Raw genomic sequence first — 17928 nt, 5'->3', positions numbered from 1 at the left:
TACACAAATACAGATACAGATACAACTGCATAGATAGCCCAACATTTGGCCACATTTTGCCTTGACTGCACTAAATCAAGCGTTTAAACGAAACTCGAGTTGGCCCAACAACTCGGAGAGCTCATATTTTGCTGATCGACAAAAAGAAGCACCATAATTTATAGATGCCGTTTGACTAAATTCGTTTAATTCCAGTCTTACCCACACACCTTGGCATATGTGTATGACTACGTTTTACCTGTACAAAAAGGCGAGAGAGCAAGGAAAAGGGTTTCGGTTTTGATTTTGGTTTCGGTTTCGGTTTCTTTGGGACCTTCGCTCTCATCGATCGTTCCGTAGCGTACATTATAATTTATAACTTTATCTAAACGATGTGGTGGTGTTTAATTTTCGACCTCACCTTTTCCAGCTCTTTTTTTTTTTAGTTTTTTGTATTTTTTGTTGCCGTTTCGCCATCCCATCATCATCATCATCATCATCACCATGGTTGTTTCTGATGTGGATTCGTTTCATTGGAGAACTGTTTCCGCTTCGCTGACTCACTTTTCGCTGTTAGCCCGGGGCATTGGTTCTTTATTCCTTTTCTTTTTTTTTTTGGGAGGTCTTTCTTTATCGCACACTAATTTGAATAGGATTCCATTTCGTGATGAACATATCACCGGCATCGGAAAACATCCATGGGGGGTGGTAGGGCGTTTGCGCCCAGCTGGACGCCCGCAACTGACCACCATGAAGTCCGCTCCTCCTCCCCCTCCTCCTCCTCCTCGGCCATGTCTTGTTAATGAAGAAATAGATACAGACGCCCCGAGACGCCGAGGTATTTAAGATCGAGGTCGGTGCCCGCGGGGGTGACGAGTGAAAGTCAGAAGAGAGTCGGCTCGGGTCGTGCATTGTCTGCCACACCGCTGCAGCCTCAAGACAATCGCTTCGTTTTGCAAATTGCAAAGGGAAAAAATACGAAAAAACAAAAAAAAAAAACAAGACATCACCACACGTGCTGTGCGAGGTCATGACACGGCTATCCATTTAAATAGAAATGTTTAGCCCTAGGAAAATACTGCCTGACTGCCTTTTCGATGGCGTGAAATCCGAGCCTGCTCCGCGAGTTCATCAAACCGATCGTAAAACACAGCCAATGAAACAAAATTAGAACTCATTCAGACATCAATTAGAAACGAGCATGCAAATTTTTTCAAGCGGCATCGATAAAAGCACGGATTGGAAGCCACCGAGAACTCGAGAAGACCACTGGGAGATGTTGTGACTTACGTTGAATATGCAAATATGCAGAGAACCACCGTTGAAAGCTTTTAGACGAGCATTTCGAGAATTCGAATAAATATTTAGTCCCACTAGCCAGGGGAATATTATAATCAAGCCAACTCCTGGAAGATGATTCACATGTGGTACAGCAAAGGTAAACTTAAATGTGGTTCAAAGAAATGTCGGATGCCATAAATTAATTTAACCAATAATTAAAATGACTAGGGCATAAAGGGAATATGCGAGTATCTAAAGGATGTGCATGTGTCATATCAAGAAAATCACTTCAAAGGAAACTTGAAGAAGAATGTGATTTTTAATAATCTTATACTTAAAGCTAAAAAATTGTATCTTTGATTTTAATTTAATACTCGTTTCAAATTAAATTGTTCATTCATTGTTAATTCTGGAAGGGCTTATGACACGTGGTAAAACATTATTTAGAAATCAATTATATTTAAAGAATAGCTGGTCCAATATTCTTAGTTTCATGCTTTGCAAATTATTAGCAAATTCTTGGCAATTGCACATTTTTTAGTTTTATTAAAGTTTTGAAAATCTTAATCGTCAAATAGCAATTAAACTTAGAAATCATTTTAGCTAAAATCCCTGTTGGCTTAAGCCCTCTCCATTCGTCAGTTTCAGTTTAAGAGTTAACTAACATATTTACAAGACTAAATAAGAGAATTCCACTGTTAATTAGAGCATTGCACCACTGTGCCCAACATCTGTTCTTCGTGTCATGTGCTCGCACTTTTCTCTTTAGTCCGAAAGAGAGGGCTTGCTCGATACGAGGGTGCTCTTAGTCACCGAACGCTCGGATATTCCTCTCTTTCGCTTCGTAAAGCACTGCACTCTCGGCGGATGGTTGATGTGGATGCGGAGTGGTCGAGTCAATCGGTTCGGACTGCTCGTCGTGAAAGGTTCGTTGAGCGCGCGGGAAAACTGAAAAGTATCGAGGCGATATTCGAACGAAACGGAAAAGTGCTACAAAATAAGGCGAGTGCAATTCCTCGACCTGCAAACGCCGGTGGCTAAGGTTGCCAAGAAGCCTCGCAATTAAATCTATTTTTGCCGACAAAAAAAATACACAAACGGAAAGCAAAAACAAAACGCAATCGCTGGCAAATCAATTGCTTAAGGAATTGAGTACTATTTAGGCGTGTTATGTCATGGAAAGTCTCTGAGCGAATCTCTTGAACAGGTTCAGTTCAATATTTGTGTGCAATTTTACGACCTTTTGAAAACTGCAAAAGTAACAAACAAAAAAGTGCCAGACACGCGCGTAATATTTTGCACACTTTTTCTAGCGGCGTCGAGAAGAGAAACTCCGTGCTCTCTCCCCCTCCTCCCCAACCACCCACTATCCCACGTTTACTACCACTTTTATTGCTAACGCGTGTTTTTTGGGGCCTTTTGTTTTGTGCGCTCGTATTTGTGGGCCGTGTGTCCTAGTGTGTGTGTGTGTGTGCGTGTTAGCCGGCATTTGTGCATTTGTGTGTGTTGCCGCGAACAGCTGTTCCCCAGACAGCATGCAGAAGTAAATACGAAGAGCGAATAGTGGTGCCGAAATATAAAAATCCCAAATCGCGGGCCTAAAAAGATATCTCAGAGTCAAATCAAATTTCGCCGCATCATCCATCAAAATGGCGACCAGGAGCATCCGGCTTGCGCAGCTTTTGCTATTCACCCTGCTCTGCGGCCTCGTCGGCCTCTCAGCCGCCAAGCACCTGGATCTGGATGGCCACGGCATCCACCACCATCAGCACCACCAGCATAGCGCCACCACGCACCACCGGCGTCGCCTGCAGCGGGACTCGCGGGCGAAGGACGCGGCGGTCGGACAGCTCCACCAGTGCGATGCCGTCAAGAGTTACTTTGAATCGAACTTGAACTTGGACATCAAGTCGAGTGGGACTTACGACGAAAAAGGTAAGGTTTAAACTTAGGCCTTCTGGCTACGGAATCCAGAGCACACATAGTTATGCGGGCTGGAAGATTAAGTTCCGCAGGGTCCCTTGGGGAGCAGTCCCCATAATTAATAGATATTTTTAAAAACAATTACTAAGCTGCAGCTTGAGCGTCTCCAGCTCCAGATACCGGCACGTTTGAGGTCCCTTGGGGAGCAAAAATTAATATTTTTGTCAAAACAATTATGAGATTTAAAAATTTTTGGAACAAAAACAGGGAAAGAGAAAAACAAGCTGCTAATAAGTAGACTTTGGTCTCTTTTGCTAGAAGCTTGAGCATTTCCAGCTCCAACTATCGGCACATTTTAGGTCCTTGGAGAAGCAATTCTTAATTTTCACAATTTGATCAGCTAAACCCCTTAAAAAACCCATAATTGGAAATAAAAGCAACAGATCAGTAATCTTCTTGTAATGAATCAGAGTAGCAAAAGTTCTTCAAATAATCAAATTCTATTCTAATCATAATGTGGTTCTTAATTCTTTAAATTAGTGTTAAGAAATTTATTTACAAAAAACCTTCAGACAGCTTAAAACAAAATGATAAAATTTACAAGCCACTCAACAAATTGTCATGGGTTTTATACAATGTGAAAATATTGAACTTGTCGTTACTCAAGCTTCTTATTAAGTAATAACATTTAATGTTGAATAATAAAATGTAATAGACAAATTGTGTGATTTATAGTGAATCATTAAATCTTAGAGTCAAATATTTTGAATTTTTTGAATTCCCTGAGAGGCTATTAATATTCCGAAAGCTTTTAATTTAACTACAAGCGTAAACTAGTTTTTGTACAGTTTTACTTAGTCTTAAAAATAAATTTAAACATTGGTAGTAAATCCCAAATCCCTCCTAGTTCAACAATCACAAAAAGTTAAATTTTAGCATAATAATATAACAACAATAATATAATGTTATTTATTAAAATAACTGATTAAGTAGCCAAGATTAATCTTGTTCCACTCATTTAAAAAAAAAATCCCTTCTAAGCTCTTCGCTTTTTGTGAAAAATTCATTTCCCGAATTCAGGACTTAACTTAAACGACCGCCATCAGGCTTAAATACTTCAACCAAGTAAATCGCGCGACAGTCAAAGTTTTGCCATCTTGCAGCTGCAATTTCTCTTCTTTCTGTTTCGTCCAAGAGCCTCATCCGCTCCCCGATCCCCGCTAGAAACTAGAAGCATATGCAAATTCATTGAACTGACTAAAGTCCTCGAGCGGGCAGCCACTCGAGGCGAACTATGACCACTCGAGCAGTCGAACAGTCGAACAGCTGAACAGCCGGGCGCCGTTTGCAATTAGAAGATTGCGCATTGGGCAACGCCTCGGAAAGTTTTCGACGGGCCGTGGATAAAGTTTTTGGCCGGGGCAGGTTCATTACATCTCGCAGATACAAAGATACACAGGCGGCGTCATTTGTTATTCTGATTTCTCGACAGTGCCATATCAAGTGGCACGCATCTGAAGCCAAACTGTGTGAAGGCTATGGGAGGTGTACAAATATATACACCAATATCCACAAGATACTCGACATATTTTTGTTTATGCATATTTCACACATGAGTTGCTGGGCTGGCAAACGAAGGCAGAAATAAAAACAAAACCAAAACCAAAGACCAAACAAAGCGAAGCAATCGGATATGATCAGAAAAGCGGCCGAAAACGAGCAAATGTATCTCTTCTGATACAGAGACGTGTAATTGAGTGAAAAATAATTATTATTGATTAACCGACCTTGACTTGGTATTTACGCGTTTACGCACAATTACATGATACACAGCCACGAACGACTCGGCTAGAATACAAATGTATCTGGCGATGATGTTGCAAGTTTGCCCCGTGCAATGCTTACCTGTGTGGAGTGGTTCTCGACGTTCTTTCTTTCTGTCTTCTGTCTTCTGTCTTTCTTTCCCACACGCAGGTAGTTAACGCCAAGAAGTATCTATGAGATACATTGCTGAGCAGCCCGCATTGCCAACGCCATGGCCTCAAAGTGTGAAGAACAACCTGGCGAGAGTTACAAGTGCATGTCTGTGTGTCTCACAGTCTCATCCACCTGAATGCCCGCCCAATCGAGTTGCTAGTTGGCAGTTATTAGCGTTGGCTTTGAGGAATTTCAATTTGGCTAATGCCAGTTCTGTTCATTGCAATCCAGCCGCCGTATCTCCGATCGGCACCCATGTATCTCACTATTCTGTGCCCTGGTCGTTGCTCCTGCTTAAGTATGCCGAACTTTGTTTTCGACATTTATTTACTGTTTACACAATTCCACTTGCCTCCTCTTCCTCCTTTTCCGCCTCCGCGTTATTTATGCCCCGCCAATGTATCTGTATCTGTATCTGTATCTGTTTCCGTACAGTACGCAGTACGTATCCGTATCTCCATCTATATCTCTTTTTTGTTTGCTCTCGAGTGTGTTACTTTTACGTTTATGTGCTGTCTGTGATGCTAATCTCATGTCGGTGCCGTGCATACTAGAAACGGTTCTGCCCGCTTTGCTTTTTCCGTGCAGCTCGCCAGGTAGAGGCGCTCGACATAAAACTAAATTTTAATTTAATTGCGCACACCACTCGACTGCTAATTGAGTTGCTTTTGGTCAACAAAAACACAGGCGGAGTAGTGCCGAATTAAAAGCTATATTCCCTGCCCATTAACATGAACATTAACGCGTTTCGAAGACGAACAGGAAGTCGTTGCTGCAATATCTAATCATATCGCGCAGTACATGTATCTGTTTGCCAACAAGTGAGTATCTGTATCTGCTTTCAGGCTAAGGCAGTTCCAATGCCCCTTCACCGGCCGTGTTACTAAATATTTAAGCAACTCGCAACAGAAATTAGAGCAAACTATGAGATATGAGCCCGTGTATCCGCGTATCTCTGCCTGCGACTGTGTGTGCCGTCTGGCTAGATAAGTGAAAAGTGCAAATAGAGAAGGCAAAGGCAGGCGTGACTCGTTTGGAGCGGGGAAATCGGGGCAAGACGGTGAAAAGCGGGGGAAAACTGCTTAGCCGACAACTTTTTCAAACGGATTCCATGACGTGGGCCATGTGTGTGCATACCTGCAGTTTTAGGGTGCGTGGGTTAAGTCTTCAAAGGAGCGCATCCCTGGGTAAAAATTTTAATTAACTCGAAAACTGAGCAAATACCCCACACTGAAATCATAAGTGGCTAGAGGAAGAGCTAGCTTGTTTGGCGCTGCCAATTAAAAGTTAAAGATCCACTTGGAGTGATGGCAAATGGCATAGAACTCCACTTAAGGCTTAACTGAAAACATAAATGTGCCAAGTTTTGACTAAGCGAAATTCGTCAAAAAGTAGCAAAACCCATCAAGCAGAACCAAAAACGATCCATAACACTTATGTCGGACCAATCGTAAAGTTCGTCAGCCAAATACCAATAGCCAAAAAAACTCGTTTCTTGTTTTGTTGTTTTATTCATGAGATACATGTTTTGTCCGGAATATCTGGTAGATAATTAAAGTTTATCACTGTTCCAGTTGCAGTCTCAGCTACCCTTTTAGATCGATGCCCACCTCCATTCAAGCGTAGAACACTCATCGCATGAACTTATCCCATCAATTAAGTTTTGACTTCTTTTCAGTTGAGTTTAATTGCCAGACAAAATTCTTAATTGATTTGGTGCTGGACCCAAAACTAATTACGACTGCGTTTTAAGTAGTTTACGAAGGTTTCATCCAGTTGCTTAATGGTTAGAATTGAGTTTTCTACTCCGCTTTCCACTGAATCAAGTGGAAATAGTCGATGGGCTTGGGGATAGTGGCTTAAAAGTTGACTTAATCGGCATTCATTACGGCACGTCTTTGTTTAATGCTTTGGAAAAGCTGAAACGTGGGAAAATCAATTACAGAGGTCTGTAAAATAAGTCTGGCATCGAAAAATCACAGCTAAGGAACTAATAAACTTCAGTTTTCTTAATAAAACTCTATTTAAAGATGCACTCTCCGGTTAAAGCTTTTTGAAGCCGAATGTTTAAGTAATAATTTTAAAGTGTTTGCAACTAGTTTTTCTAGCTAGCTTTAACCAATTATAATTTAGGACAATATCCGACATTTATTGGGCAGCATAATGCCTTAAATCATGGTATAAAGCTTAAATATTGATAAGATAAAAGAAAACCGCTTACTATCCCTTCGTACCTAAAAGTTTATCATCAATCTTTGAAAAGCGTTTTATGCTCTCATAAATTAAAACAACCTCTTTCTGCTTGATGTTTGAGACAAAGGTCTTTATCAGCACTCGGCTCCATTGCTGATATTACAAAATACCCAAAACCATTTTAGATGTTTTTTATATTTGCGCTAATTAGATTCAATTAAAATTAACGACGCCCATGCCCATCGATTTCACACGCATATAAAAAAGGCAAAAAAAAAGCAAATAACAGACAGCAAAACATAAAAATCTTGCCTTTGTATGTGGCTACTTTCTTAATGTTTGCTTTAATTTTGTGTTTTTTACACTTCTGACCTCAATACAAAAGGCAATTCGAGAGTGGCTCGCTTCGGTTTCCAGTGCTCAGTTTCCAGTGTTCAGTGTTCGAGTTCTGTTTAATTTCAGATATTTGTTTCGAAGGCGGAATGATGTCATTGATTGGCTTTCGGTGTTCTGTATGGTAGTTTTTAGAGATCCATGGATCCAGCAGATGTTGTCGACTGCTCGCATTCAAATTGGTGAAATATTTCATCGTCTAACTCTCATTCATTCTCAGGTGTGTTGTGTTCATTGAGGGAACAAAACGATTTCCAGGAACACACCATTCTACATAACAAAACATGAGATGTAGTGACAATTTTTTCGGTGGTTCTGTAAAACACATATCTCATTTTCATTCATGGGACATGATGAGTTCACATGATGGGCTGGCTTAAAGCTGAACCAGTTTGGGTTGTGTTTCAGCCACCAAAGGTCGTCGTGCTGTCCGTACATTTTAATTAGAAACGAGCCAAAGTGGAAGCAATTATGTACGAGCAAAGCTTGTCCAAAGGAAGTTGTCAACTTGTTGGACTCTTCCGTTTGGACATGCTATGCTTCCATCTCCTCTTCTTTCTGGCCAACTGCCGATAAAGGTGGAATGCATTCGCCGATAAGAAAGACCTGCAAGTCGACTGGCGATAAGATAAACTTCGAATGGCAACCAATTAAATATTTAGCGCTGGCCTTCTTTGTGTGTATCTGCTGGATGCGCCCCCATAGAGCCATAAAATGTGTGAAATTCGTCTAGGCAGCGGCACGGACAGGTAGTAGATACATTTGTATCTCACGCTTCGTACCTGCTGCCAGCAGCTATTTTTAAACATTCACCAGTAAATTCGTCAAACAAACAAACAAACGCAAGAGGTCGCAGACAGCAATTGTATTTGTAGCTGTAGCTGTATCTGTATCTGAGGCTACAAAATCGAGGTGGTGTATCTATAGGCGATACAATTTTCCACTCCTTTTGACCGATTTGCTTTGGTCAATGTCGGGGCAACTCGTTGCTTATGCAACGATGATGCAGCAGCAGCAGCAGCAGCAGCAGGAGCAGCAAAGTCAAAGCCAAATTCGCCGACGACTTACTCACTGGGAACAGGAACACTTAGCCCCTCCCGCCGAATCGTATCTGCCAGATACTCCGATACCTCTGCTGAATCTCCATCATCGAGTTCTTGGACTGATGCTGCTGCTGCTGCTGATGGTTCATTGTTTGTCCATGTCTTTTGTGCCGCGTAATCGCTGTTTTCCAATGAACACACACACACACACTCTGTGAGATACAAACGTCGCCGGATTCTTTCGGTTTTGTGTTTTTTGATTCATGGATGCCAGTGGCGCGTTGTTGTTCTTGATTCTTTATTTTGGATTGTTATGTTCACGGAAAAGGTAAAGGTTAATGCCTAGTGAAGTGTGCACAGCATCGCAATAGAATGGGTAAAGGGGACGGGGACGGGGACGGTGACGGGGACTCTCGAGCGCAGATACAGATACAAATGCAGATATGTGGATACATAGCTAACTAGTTGGCATTTCCGCTCCAAGTGGCGTTACCCCGGGGTTATAATGCGTGTAATGCGATTTGGTGATTTGTTGGCCAAGCATCATATTTAGTTGGTATAATTTGGTAAACACTTTCGCCACCCAGCCGTTGAGATGTGCTAAACACTCTTTGCACCTTTTTTTTTTGAGAGATTCCAATGCCTTGGCTGGTCAAAAACATTCATCCCATTTGTGTAGACTTCAGCCCAAGTTCCTAACTCGAATTTACATTGCGCCATGTCTGAGGCCGCGCATAAATCAATTATTTGCACCTAAAGCCCATAAATCATTTTATGACGAGCAACAGCAAAAGACAAACATTGGGACTGGTCAAAAGCACAGACGTATGGACAGATAGAGGGGGTGAAACAAGAAAAGGCCCTCCACTGAGCCAAAAAGGCTAGCAAATTGCCGGAGTGGATTTCGTTTTCGCAATCTTTTCTTTTATTTTTTGGTTTTTTGCCTAAGTGCCCTGAAAGCCTGGCTAATATGGCGTTGGCGGTCTTGTCTTGTTATCGCAACAACAAAAGGCCACAATAAAAATATAAACACACACATATGTGTGAATGATTTCTGAAAATCACCAAAGGCACTTTGATTTCGTCTTTTTTTTTTGTAGATCTTGTAGAGCTTTGCCTAAGCCCGGTTTTTTTCTTTGAGTATTTTGGACTTCATTCAATCGCCATCCGACGCGCTCTCTTTATTTTTGTTCCCCTATTTGCTTGGCTCTTTATTCCTGCTTATATTTGTTGTTGTACATTTATACGGTTTATTGACTTTGACCGGAGTTTTTTCGTTTTTAGCCAGTTTTTTGCACACTAAGCTGAAGTATAAACAAGAGTGGAAGTAAATGCAAACAATAACAAATGTGTTAAATATGTATAGAGTGTGTCCGAGGAGAGGAGAGAGAAGTTTCTTCAAATATATAGAATAAAACAGTGGAGATTACTTCATATTTTTAAAGCTAAGAAGTCTTGAGGCTAAAAATTAAAATAAAGTGTAGTCACTTGAAGATACTTTTAACATGAGAGATATCTTTTTCTCTGGGAATTTAATATATTTTATTTTGTATAAGAATTAGCGTAGACTTCACTTAAAAGCCAAAAATCTTAGGGCTACTATAAGTGAAATACGATAAGAACCATTTTTATCTTATTTTTATTTTATCATATTTTAATTTTATACATTTTTTAAGAAAGACTTACATACATATTTTTTAGGAAATAGCAAATGGCTGGTTTACTTAATAAAACTTTTAGATGGGAGTACATATCTTACAATTTCTTATTCAAGCTCTTCATAATTTTCTATTCTGGGAGTTATTTTATCTGTACCTTTTTGTTAAGCAAATACCTAAGTTAAGCACTCCAATTTACACTCCCCGACGCTTGACTAATATTCTATATCTATTGCCTCTTCTCCATTTGCAGGTGCGTATTATGAACAAAATGTCTGAACAAACAGGGAAATGTTATCTGCACAAATGTTTGCTTTCGCCGCTCATACAGCTATATGCTAGATATACCATAGATATTGGGTATCTGTGCGGTAAGTTGGTCAGATAAGGCCCCCAAATGCGCATTCTACTAGACAGCTTGGCGATGCGACCCATGGCGAATTATGATTTCGGTGGTGTTCGCGTGTGGATGCTTAACTCATCCGGCCAGGGATCATCAATCATTTAATAATAAATGCGCGACTCAACGCCAACGCTAAAATTCATAAGAGCGACTAACTAAAAACCCAAAAATAAAACAAAAGCGATCCAAAAAAGCGTAAAAAAATCCCCCTACGCTTGAGTGGTACACAAATCCACCAAATATGAATATAAATGCGAGCTGAGCTCTGGCAGAACAGTAGGAAAATTTAATAAAATTTGGAAACAGGAGGGCGAGAACTGCTGCTTTGTCTGCAACTCGATGCCACACCATTCACTTTTCGTTATTAATATATTTTTTTCGGTTAAAATTATGCTAATCCGTTGAAATATGATTATGCCGAATGACAACAGCGTGACGGGGGCGTAGGGCGTGGCCGGTGTGGCGGATCGGTCGCATATATGTCGGCAGGTGTGCCCATTAAAAGCGAGGGCTTGTGCATAATTTGATTGCCTTTCGCAGCTAATTTCGTTTACTGGGAAACCCGAGAGCACCGCCGAGCACTCTCGTCTAATTAAATACATGACGGAAATTTTCATATTAAATCATTTGCGAGTTCTTCTTCCAGGGCTGAAGTGAAACTTTTTCAATTAAAGGAAAGTCGCAAAGTCGACCTTCAAAGCAAACAAATTTCGAAAATGAAATTGTAGGCGAAAAAGTAATTTAATTAGCTTAGCCCAAATAGGAATAAACAAAACGAAGCCGACTCTGAGAAAAGTCCTTTCCGCCGCAGCGTCTCCGAGTCGAAATCGAAAGGGTTGCAGGCCAGCTCTCGTCGCGTGCTTTCATTTTATTTGGCCGAGAAAGTTTCACTTCTTGACGGTGCCAGTCGCCAAACTTGGAGGCGCCAAAAGCAAAAGCAAAAGTAAAGGCAATGGCAAAGGCCATAGCAGAGCTGGCACTAAAAAACGGTGACCTAAAAGCTATGCAAATTGGAACTGCAACCCGCGGCGGCTTGGCCAAGTGTTGACTTTCGTCATCTGCCAATGAATTTTTTAAAATTTTAAGCGATAGTAGTGCAAATGTGAGGGAGTTTGAGTTTTCAGGATCAAAATGCAATTTTCAAAAAATGAAACAGCATTCAACTTAGTTTTTTCAGCTCTATATAACTGAGAAATATATCCCCGGGCCTGAAAACTCACCCGTGTTCCAAGCGATCGAATGTCCCCGACTTAATAATTCAAAACCACATATTCAGGCAGTAAGTTCATCTAAATTTCAGTAGACCATGTCCGGCCAACTGTTGAAACTTTCTGCTTCGGGTCGGCAGTCAAGTACCACCAGCTGTCACACAAATCGCAAGATACTCCAGCTCATGAAATCCTGGTGGTATCGCAGGCGCTTCGATGGGTTCGAGAAAAAGGAGATCCCGGCACGTCAGCAATTTCCGAGGATCCGACGGAGTCGCTATCCGGACGCAAAGGAAAATCCGTTCCGTAGAAGTCCCGATTGTCTGCCAGGAAGGGGAGAGGTCCTCGTGCCCACACGCATTCAACCGCCGCGGAATTCAATGTGTTTATCGTTAATACGATTCTTTGGAAGCTCCGCTTTTGATGGGGGATCCGGTGAACCACCGGAAGATCGGGAGGGCAAGCTGATTAAGTTCCCTGTGAGATCTCGTTCAGAAACACTTCAAAAGGGAAAGTTGGATATCTCGAAAACAGAACCGCTTGCCTTTGGCACAGATACTTCTTCCGGGAAGGAATCATCTCAGTCAAGTCGTTTACCGGGACTGTCAGAAAAGTCTACGATTAAGGAGTTAACTCCAACCCAAACACCAAAGGCTTTGGATCAATCGGGAAAAGACGGGGAAGACGATGAGCTCGAAAGTGTTTTACTCAAATCCATCACGGAGTCTATCAACGCATTTGATGAATCGAATGAACCTAGGAAATCGAATGATCCCCTAGGAATTCAATCCCAGCCACCGGCACGTAGCCAAAGTGGAAGTAAACCACCAAGCAAACCTCCTTCAGGACCTAAAAACCCTTCAAAGCCGCCGACAATTGGAAAGCATCATCCATTAAGCGTGAACAATGCCGGAGCGGGAGCTAAACCTCCTATAAAAACAGCATCTGGAGGTAAGTCACCCACTAAACCTCCTACAGGAAGTAAACCTGCCAGTAAACCGCCAGCGGGAAGTAAGCCACCTGGCAAACCTCCTACAGGAAGTAAACCTCCCAGTAAACCGCCTACTGCCAGTACAACGCCCACAGGAAGTAAACCGCCTACTGGAAGTAAACCTCCCACAGGAAGTGAGCCTCCCAGTAAACCTCCCACAGGAAGTAGGCCCCCCAGTAAACCGCCAGCAGGACCCAAGCCACCAACGGGCGGAGCTGGAGGCAAGTCTGGAAAGGATGCAGGTGGAACAAGAGTCATAACCCTAATGCCTGGCGATGGCATTGGGCCGGAGATCTCGATGGCGGTGATCAAGGTGCTGGAGGCCGTGAAGGCACCTCTAATCTTCGAGCCCGTGGACGTGACGCCGGTGACCAATGCCCAGGGCCACACCACAGTGCCCGACCAGGTGATCGAGAGCATGAACCGGACGAAGGTGGGTCTGAAGGGTCCCCTGATGACCCCGGTGGGCACTGGCTTCCGCTCGCTAAATCTCACCCTGCGCCAGCTGTTCAACCTGTACGCCAACATCCGACCTTGCAAATCGCTACCTGGTGTGGAGACCATTTACGGCGACGTGGACATAGTTACGATCCGGGAGAACACCGAGGGCGAGTACTCGGGCATCGAGCACACCCTGGTCAACGGGGTCGTCCAGAGCATCAAGCTGATCACGCGGCCGGCCTCGCTCCGGGTGGCCGAGTATGCTTTCCAGTATGCCCTGGACATGAAGCGGAAGAAGGTTACGGCCGTGGCCGAGTCCCAGGCCATGCGAATGTCCGACGGATTGTTCCTGACATGCGTCCGCGAAATGGCCGCCAAATACAAGAGCAAGATGGACAAGGCGGGCATTGTCTACGAGGAGTCGACGATGACCACCCTCTGCCTGAACATTGTCCAGGATCCCAGGCGATACGACTTGCTGGTGCTGCCCAATCTGTATGGCGATATCATCTCGGACACTTGTGCCGGATTGATTGGCGGACTGGGTCTGACGCCCTCGGGCAATGTGGGCACCAATGGCGCCATTTTCGAGTCGGTGCACGGAACTGCTCCGGATATAGCTGGAAAGGATCTGGCCAATCCCACGGCCCTGCTGCTGTCTACTGTGATGATGCTGCACTACATCGGAATGCACGAGCACGCGGACAACATAGAGCAGGCTGTGCTGAAGACCATCAAAGAGGACAACATCCGCACCATGGACTTGGGCGGCAAGGCCAAGTGCTCCGAGTACACCAATGCGCTGATCAACAACCTCAAGTGACCCGATTTGATTCTATTGAACTTATACTTATGTCATTGTTAAACTTGATTAGAGCTCAAATTGTCTTTTGAATGCCCCCGAGGTATTTTGTTAACAACTAATTAAGAATTACTTGCAAACTTTTTAAGAACTAAACGCTTTTCATAGAATTATTTTCTACTCTGGCCTAAATTGACATATAATTATTAACCATTTTAGTTGATAACTTTAATCAATCTTCTCATCAATTCTCATAATTTTTATGAAATTCAATAAGAGCGACTCCCTGTCGTGCCAAAATGACTTTGTCAAACCATCCCTACCCGGCATGAGTTATCTGACGGCTCTGATCACACTAATTTTGCAACAGGCTATGAAGTAACCAAACATCACAGGAAACCGCCAGCTCCGTCCGAGAGAGTCAAAAGCCAGGCCAGCCTGAATCGTCAGAGACCACAATGCCACTCAGCCCCCAAACCCTGCACTGCACTCCTGCCCCACCCCGAAAATTCCCAGCCAGCCAGTCTAACCAGTGCCAAAGTCAAAGTCGGACTGCCAAAGAGCCAGAGTCAGTCAGTCTCTGGGCCCGGCGCAAGTCATCAACCGCAGCACATGGTCGGCAACTGGTAACTGGGAACTGGGAACTGGGAACTGGGGTTCCTGCCCACTCCACTCCACTCCACCCCACTGTCTGTCCCCTTGGCCAAGTTACGTTGCATTTTTACATGCATGTTCTGCTCTGTTCTGTTCTGTTCTGTTCTGTTCAGCTCGGGTCGGGTCCCAGCACAAACTGAAACTCAAACTCCGAGTGGGACTCGACTCCTCGGTGAGCTGCGTTTAAAAGCACAGACCCGGCTCCTAAACAAACCGAAACTACTAGCCAACAGCAGCAGTAAAACAAGTAAGAACGCTGTTGTTACGGGCAACGACTAGCAGATACCATGCTTTAAAACGGGTCTTCCAATATTTATAGCCTACTTCAAGGCGTTTTATTTGATATATTTTATTTTGTGGAAATCAAATCAAATTTGCTTTACACCAGTCTTTACAATTTTAGGGGAATTTCTTAGGTGTGTTGTGTGTTAAATTTGGTGTGTATAAAAAGTCAAGGACTCTGACTACTTTAGGGAGTTTGTTTTTATTGAAACTTGTATATAATTATATACAACTTTTAAGAATTAAAGACCTTACCCTCAAATAAATAGGTATTTTAGGGACTTAACTCCAAAGACTTATAAATAATATACCTAATCTATAAGTTAGAAACACTGGGTATGAACGAAAAGAACAACAAGAAAGGGCACTCCTTGGTTCGAGGTTCAGTGGAGCGTGCAAGAAAAAAGAGCAGGAAGAAAATGCCACAGAATCAGCCAAAGAGCCATATAAAAATTAAAAACAAACCAAAGGAAAAAATTTAATTTTGTGTGCCAGAGTGGGACAGAGCGATGGCGGTTAGCCGTGAGTGTATGTGTGTGTGTGTGTGGTTGTGAGTGCATTTCAAAGAATTTTGATAAACAACAAAACCAGCGGTGGAAAAGAGAGAGTGAGGTGGCGAGGACCAGAGCAGAGCCAAAAGATAAACTCCGTTTTGTGTATGTGAAACAAAAGTCGAGAATTTTTCAACGCACAGTAACCGGTTTTCGGTTTCATTTTCCCCCTGCATTCGAAAAACTGAAAACTTTTGAAGCTGACACCATGAGCGTGGTCAGGAAGCGGAAAAGGGGGTGGCCTGTCTAAAAAAAAAGGGGGCGCCTGCAACTGGATGCGGCCTAGTTGTCGCTGTCTCCCATTCATAAGCCCTCAACTGCAGTCGCCCAATTTCGAATTAGCCAAAACACGCAAAGGCCAAGTTCTGTTTTCTGCTGACTCGAGCAGAGCAATGCAGTTTTCCTTGCTTTTTTATTTCCAGCGAATTCTGCCAGAATTGCAAATAGACCAAGGGCCAAGAAAAACTCGGCGCCATAATTGCCGTGCACCATGGCAGTCCGCTCATTAGAATGCTAATTTGTAAATGCAATCCGTCGGCTGGTCTTGGCCCGAGCTGTGAACATTTGTGCCCGCGTAATTGCCCCCGCGGATTTGATTTCCCTGGAAAAGCCGCAACACGAGTCCCACGAATGATGGGTAGCAAAGTATATGTTTGGTGCTAGCCCAGACAATGTAAGCAGATTTTAATGGAGAGGCGATGGAAAACCAAATGAGATCACTTCTCTCTTCGCAAATAGAATGCTAATTATCGGACTGATACTCGCTGAGGAATTCTTGGAAATAACTAAATACAAGCGCAATAATCGCACTTCCAGTATTTTATCTAAGAATATTTGCTTTTCTATCTTTGCAAGTAATTAGAAAGTTGCCCTGCTAGATAAGTGAAATAATTCATATTTATAACATTTGGCGAGCGCATATTGATAACGAAAATATCGCAAATAATCAGCCAAATTTGAGGCTACCAAGTCCAAGCCACTTGACTATTTATAGTTATCTTGCTGCTTTCATCAATTTATATTCTAAAGTGACTTTCCTTTATTTCGGCTTACTTTTCCATTAGGCGATAAATTCACTCATCCATAACCTCGCTGGCTGCTTGAAAAGGGGTTTAGTTTGATGGGTTGTGGAGTTAACCCCGACTTGAAAACTGATTTTCCATGTTTGTACCCGCATTTGCACGCCCAACCCATCCACCCTGACATGGGTTAGAGGCACTTTTACAAAGATTTACGACCGCTGTCAATAGAGCTTTGCATAACACAAACTTCCACTGGGAGGCAGAAAAAAAGTATTTTCGAATTTAAATCTATTTGTCACTTGCAAAACTTTTGCTACCTTTTCGCCAGCAGCAGGCCAACACTCGCTCACTCGTTCGATAGTCGTACAAAGGTCGGACCATGGGACCATCGGACCACTGGCAAAAAAGGTAATGCAAAGTGGCAGTTACAAATTTGCTGAAATCAAATGCGGGATGAACAACAAAAATAAGAAGTGGAGCACAAAATAAGACCGGATATATATGGGCCAGAGAGCCGAAACGTTCCATTTAAATGAGTTGGATGGCCCATGCTTAGGTGTCCGTCCCACCCCAACACTTGTTTCCCTTAGCCGCCACCCTTGGAACATTTTCCCAGTGCCCTTTTCAATCGTAATGGCCTCCCAAAATCCCAGGGAGACTAAACACTCCATTGCAGAGACAAGTGGGAATCGTTTAGGACAGCGTATGAATTCTAAGCTATCCAGTATTCAAATTCCCAATTAATAGGAATAGTATTAAATATTATGAAGGTACTAATTTTAATATAAGAATTTAACGAATAACTGAATTCGATTTAATAGCATATCCTGCTGAGTTTCATAAATAATAAACAAATTTGAAATATTTTTTATGTATTTATGTATTCTTTGTAATAATATTTAAAAGAAAAAACGCTGTGCTGCAAAACTACCAAATACACCCACTTTGGCCAAAAATTATGCATATTAAACTGTTATTTTTATAACAAATTTGTAATAATATTTAAAAGAAAAAACGCTGTGCTGCAAAACTACCAAATACACTCACTTTGGCCAAAAATTACTGGGTATGCAATGCTCCATCTAGATGGAACAATAAGAAACAGGAGAAAAAAAAAATGATTTGCA

At 42.5% G+C, this 17928-nt stretch overlaps 2 protein-coding genes across 2 annotated transcripts in view; both read left to right on the top strand.

Annotated features, from left to right (window-relative positions):
* Positions 1-2156: 2156 nt before the first annotated feature.
* The window catches only part of LOC128258750 (division abnormally delayed protein), a 68990-nt gene continuing 53218 nt past the window's right edge, over positions 2157-17928 (top strand). The window contains exon 1 of the mRNA XM_052990616.1: positions 2157-3195. Within this exon, the coding sequence (XP_052846576.1) occupies positions 2910-3195 (286 nt within the window). The 5' untranslated portion in view covers positions 2157-2909. The remainder of the gene's footprint in view (positions 3196-17928) is intronic.
* On the top strand, positions 12052-14437 carry LOC128258749 (uncharacterized). The gene is made up of 2 exons (XM_052990615.1): positions 12052-13009; positions 13064-14437. The coding sequence occupies exons 1-2, from the start codon at positions 12157-12159 to the stop codon at positions 14311-14313; spliced, it is 2103 nt and encodes a 700-aa protein (XP_052846575.1). The 5' UTR covers positions 12052-12156; the 3' UTR covers positions 14314-14437.

Source organism: Drosophila gunungcola (genome assembly GCF_025200985.1).
Source record: "Drosophila gunungcola strain Sukarami chromosome 3L unlocalized genomic scaffold, Dgunungcola_SK_2 000003F, whole genome shotgun sequence".
NCBI lineage: Eukaryota > Metazoa > Arthropoda > Insecta > Diptera > Drosophilidae > Drosophila > Drosophila gunungcola.
The sequence above is the reverse complement of the archived record's forward strand: the minus strand, read 5'-3'. Positions and strand labels throughout refer to the sequence as shown.

What these genes read in the sequence shown, in the direction of transcription:
- LOC128258749 (XM_052990615.1), top strand. Translation starts at nt 12,157, where the DNA reads ATGTCCGGCCAACTGTTGAAACTTTCTGCTTCGGGTCGGCAGTCAAGT. An exon ending in TATAAAAACAGCATCTGGAG is followed by an intron (nt 13,010 to 13,063) that starts GTAAGTCACCCA and finishes GTAAACCGCCAG; the next exon opens with CGGGAAGTAAGCCACCTGGC.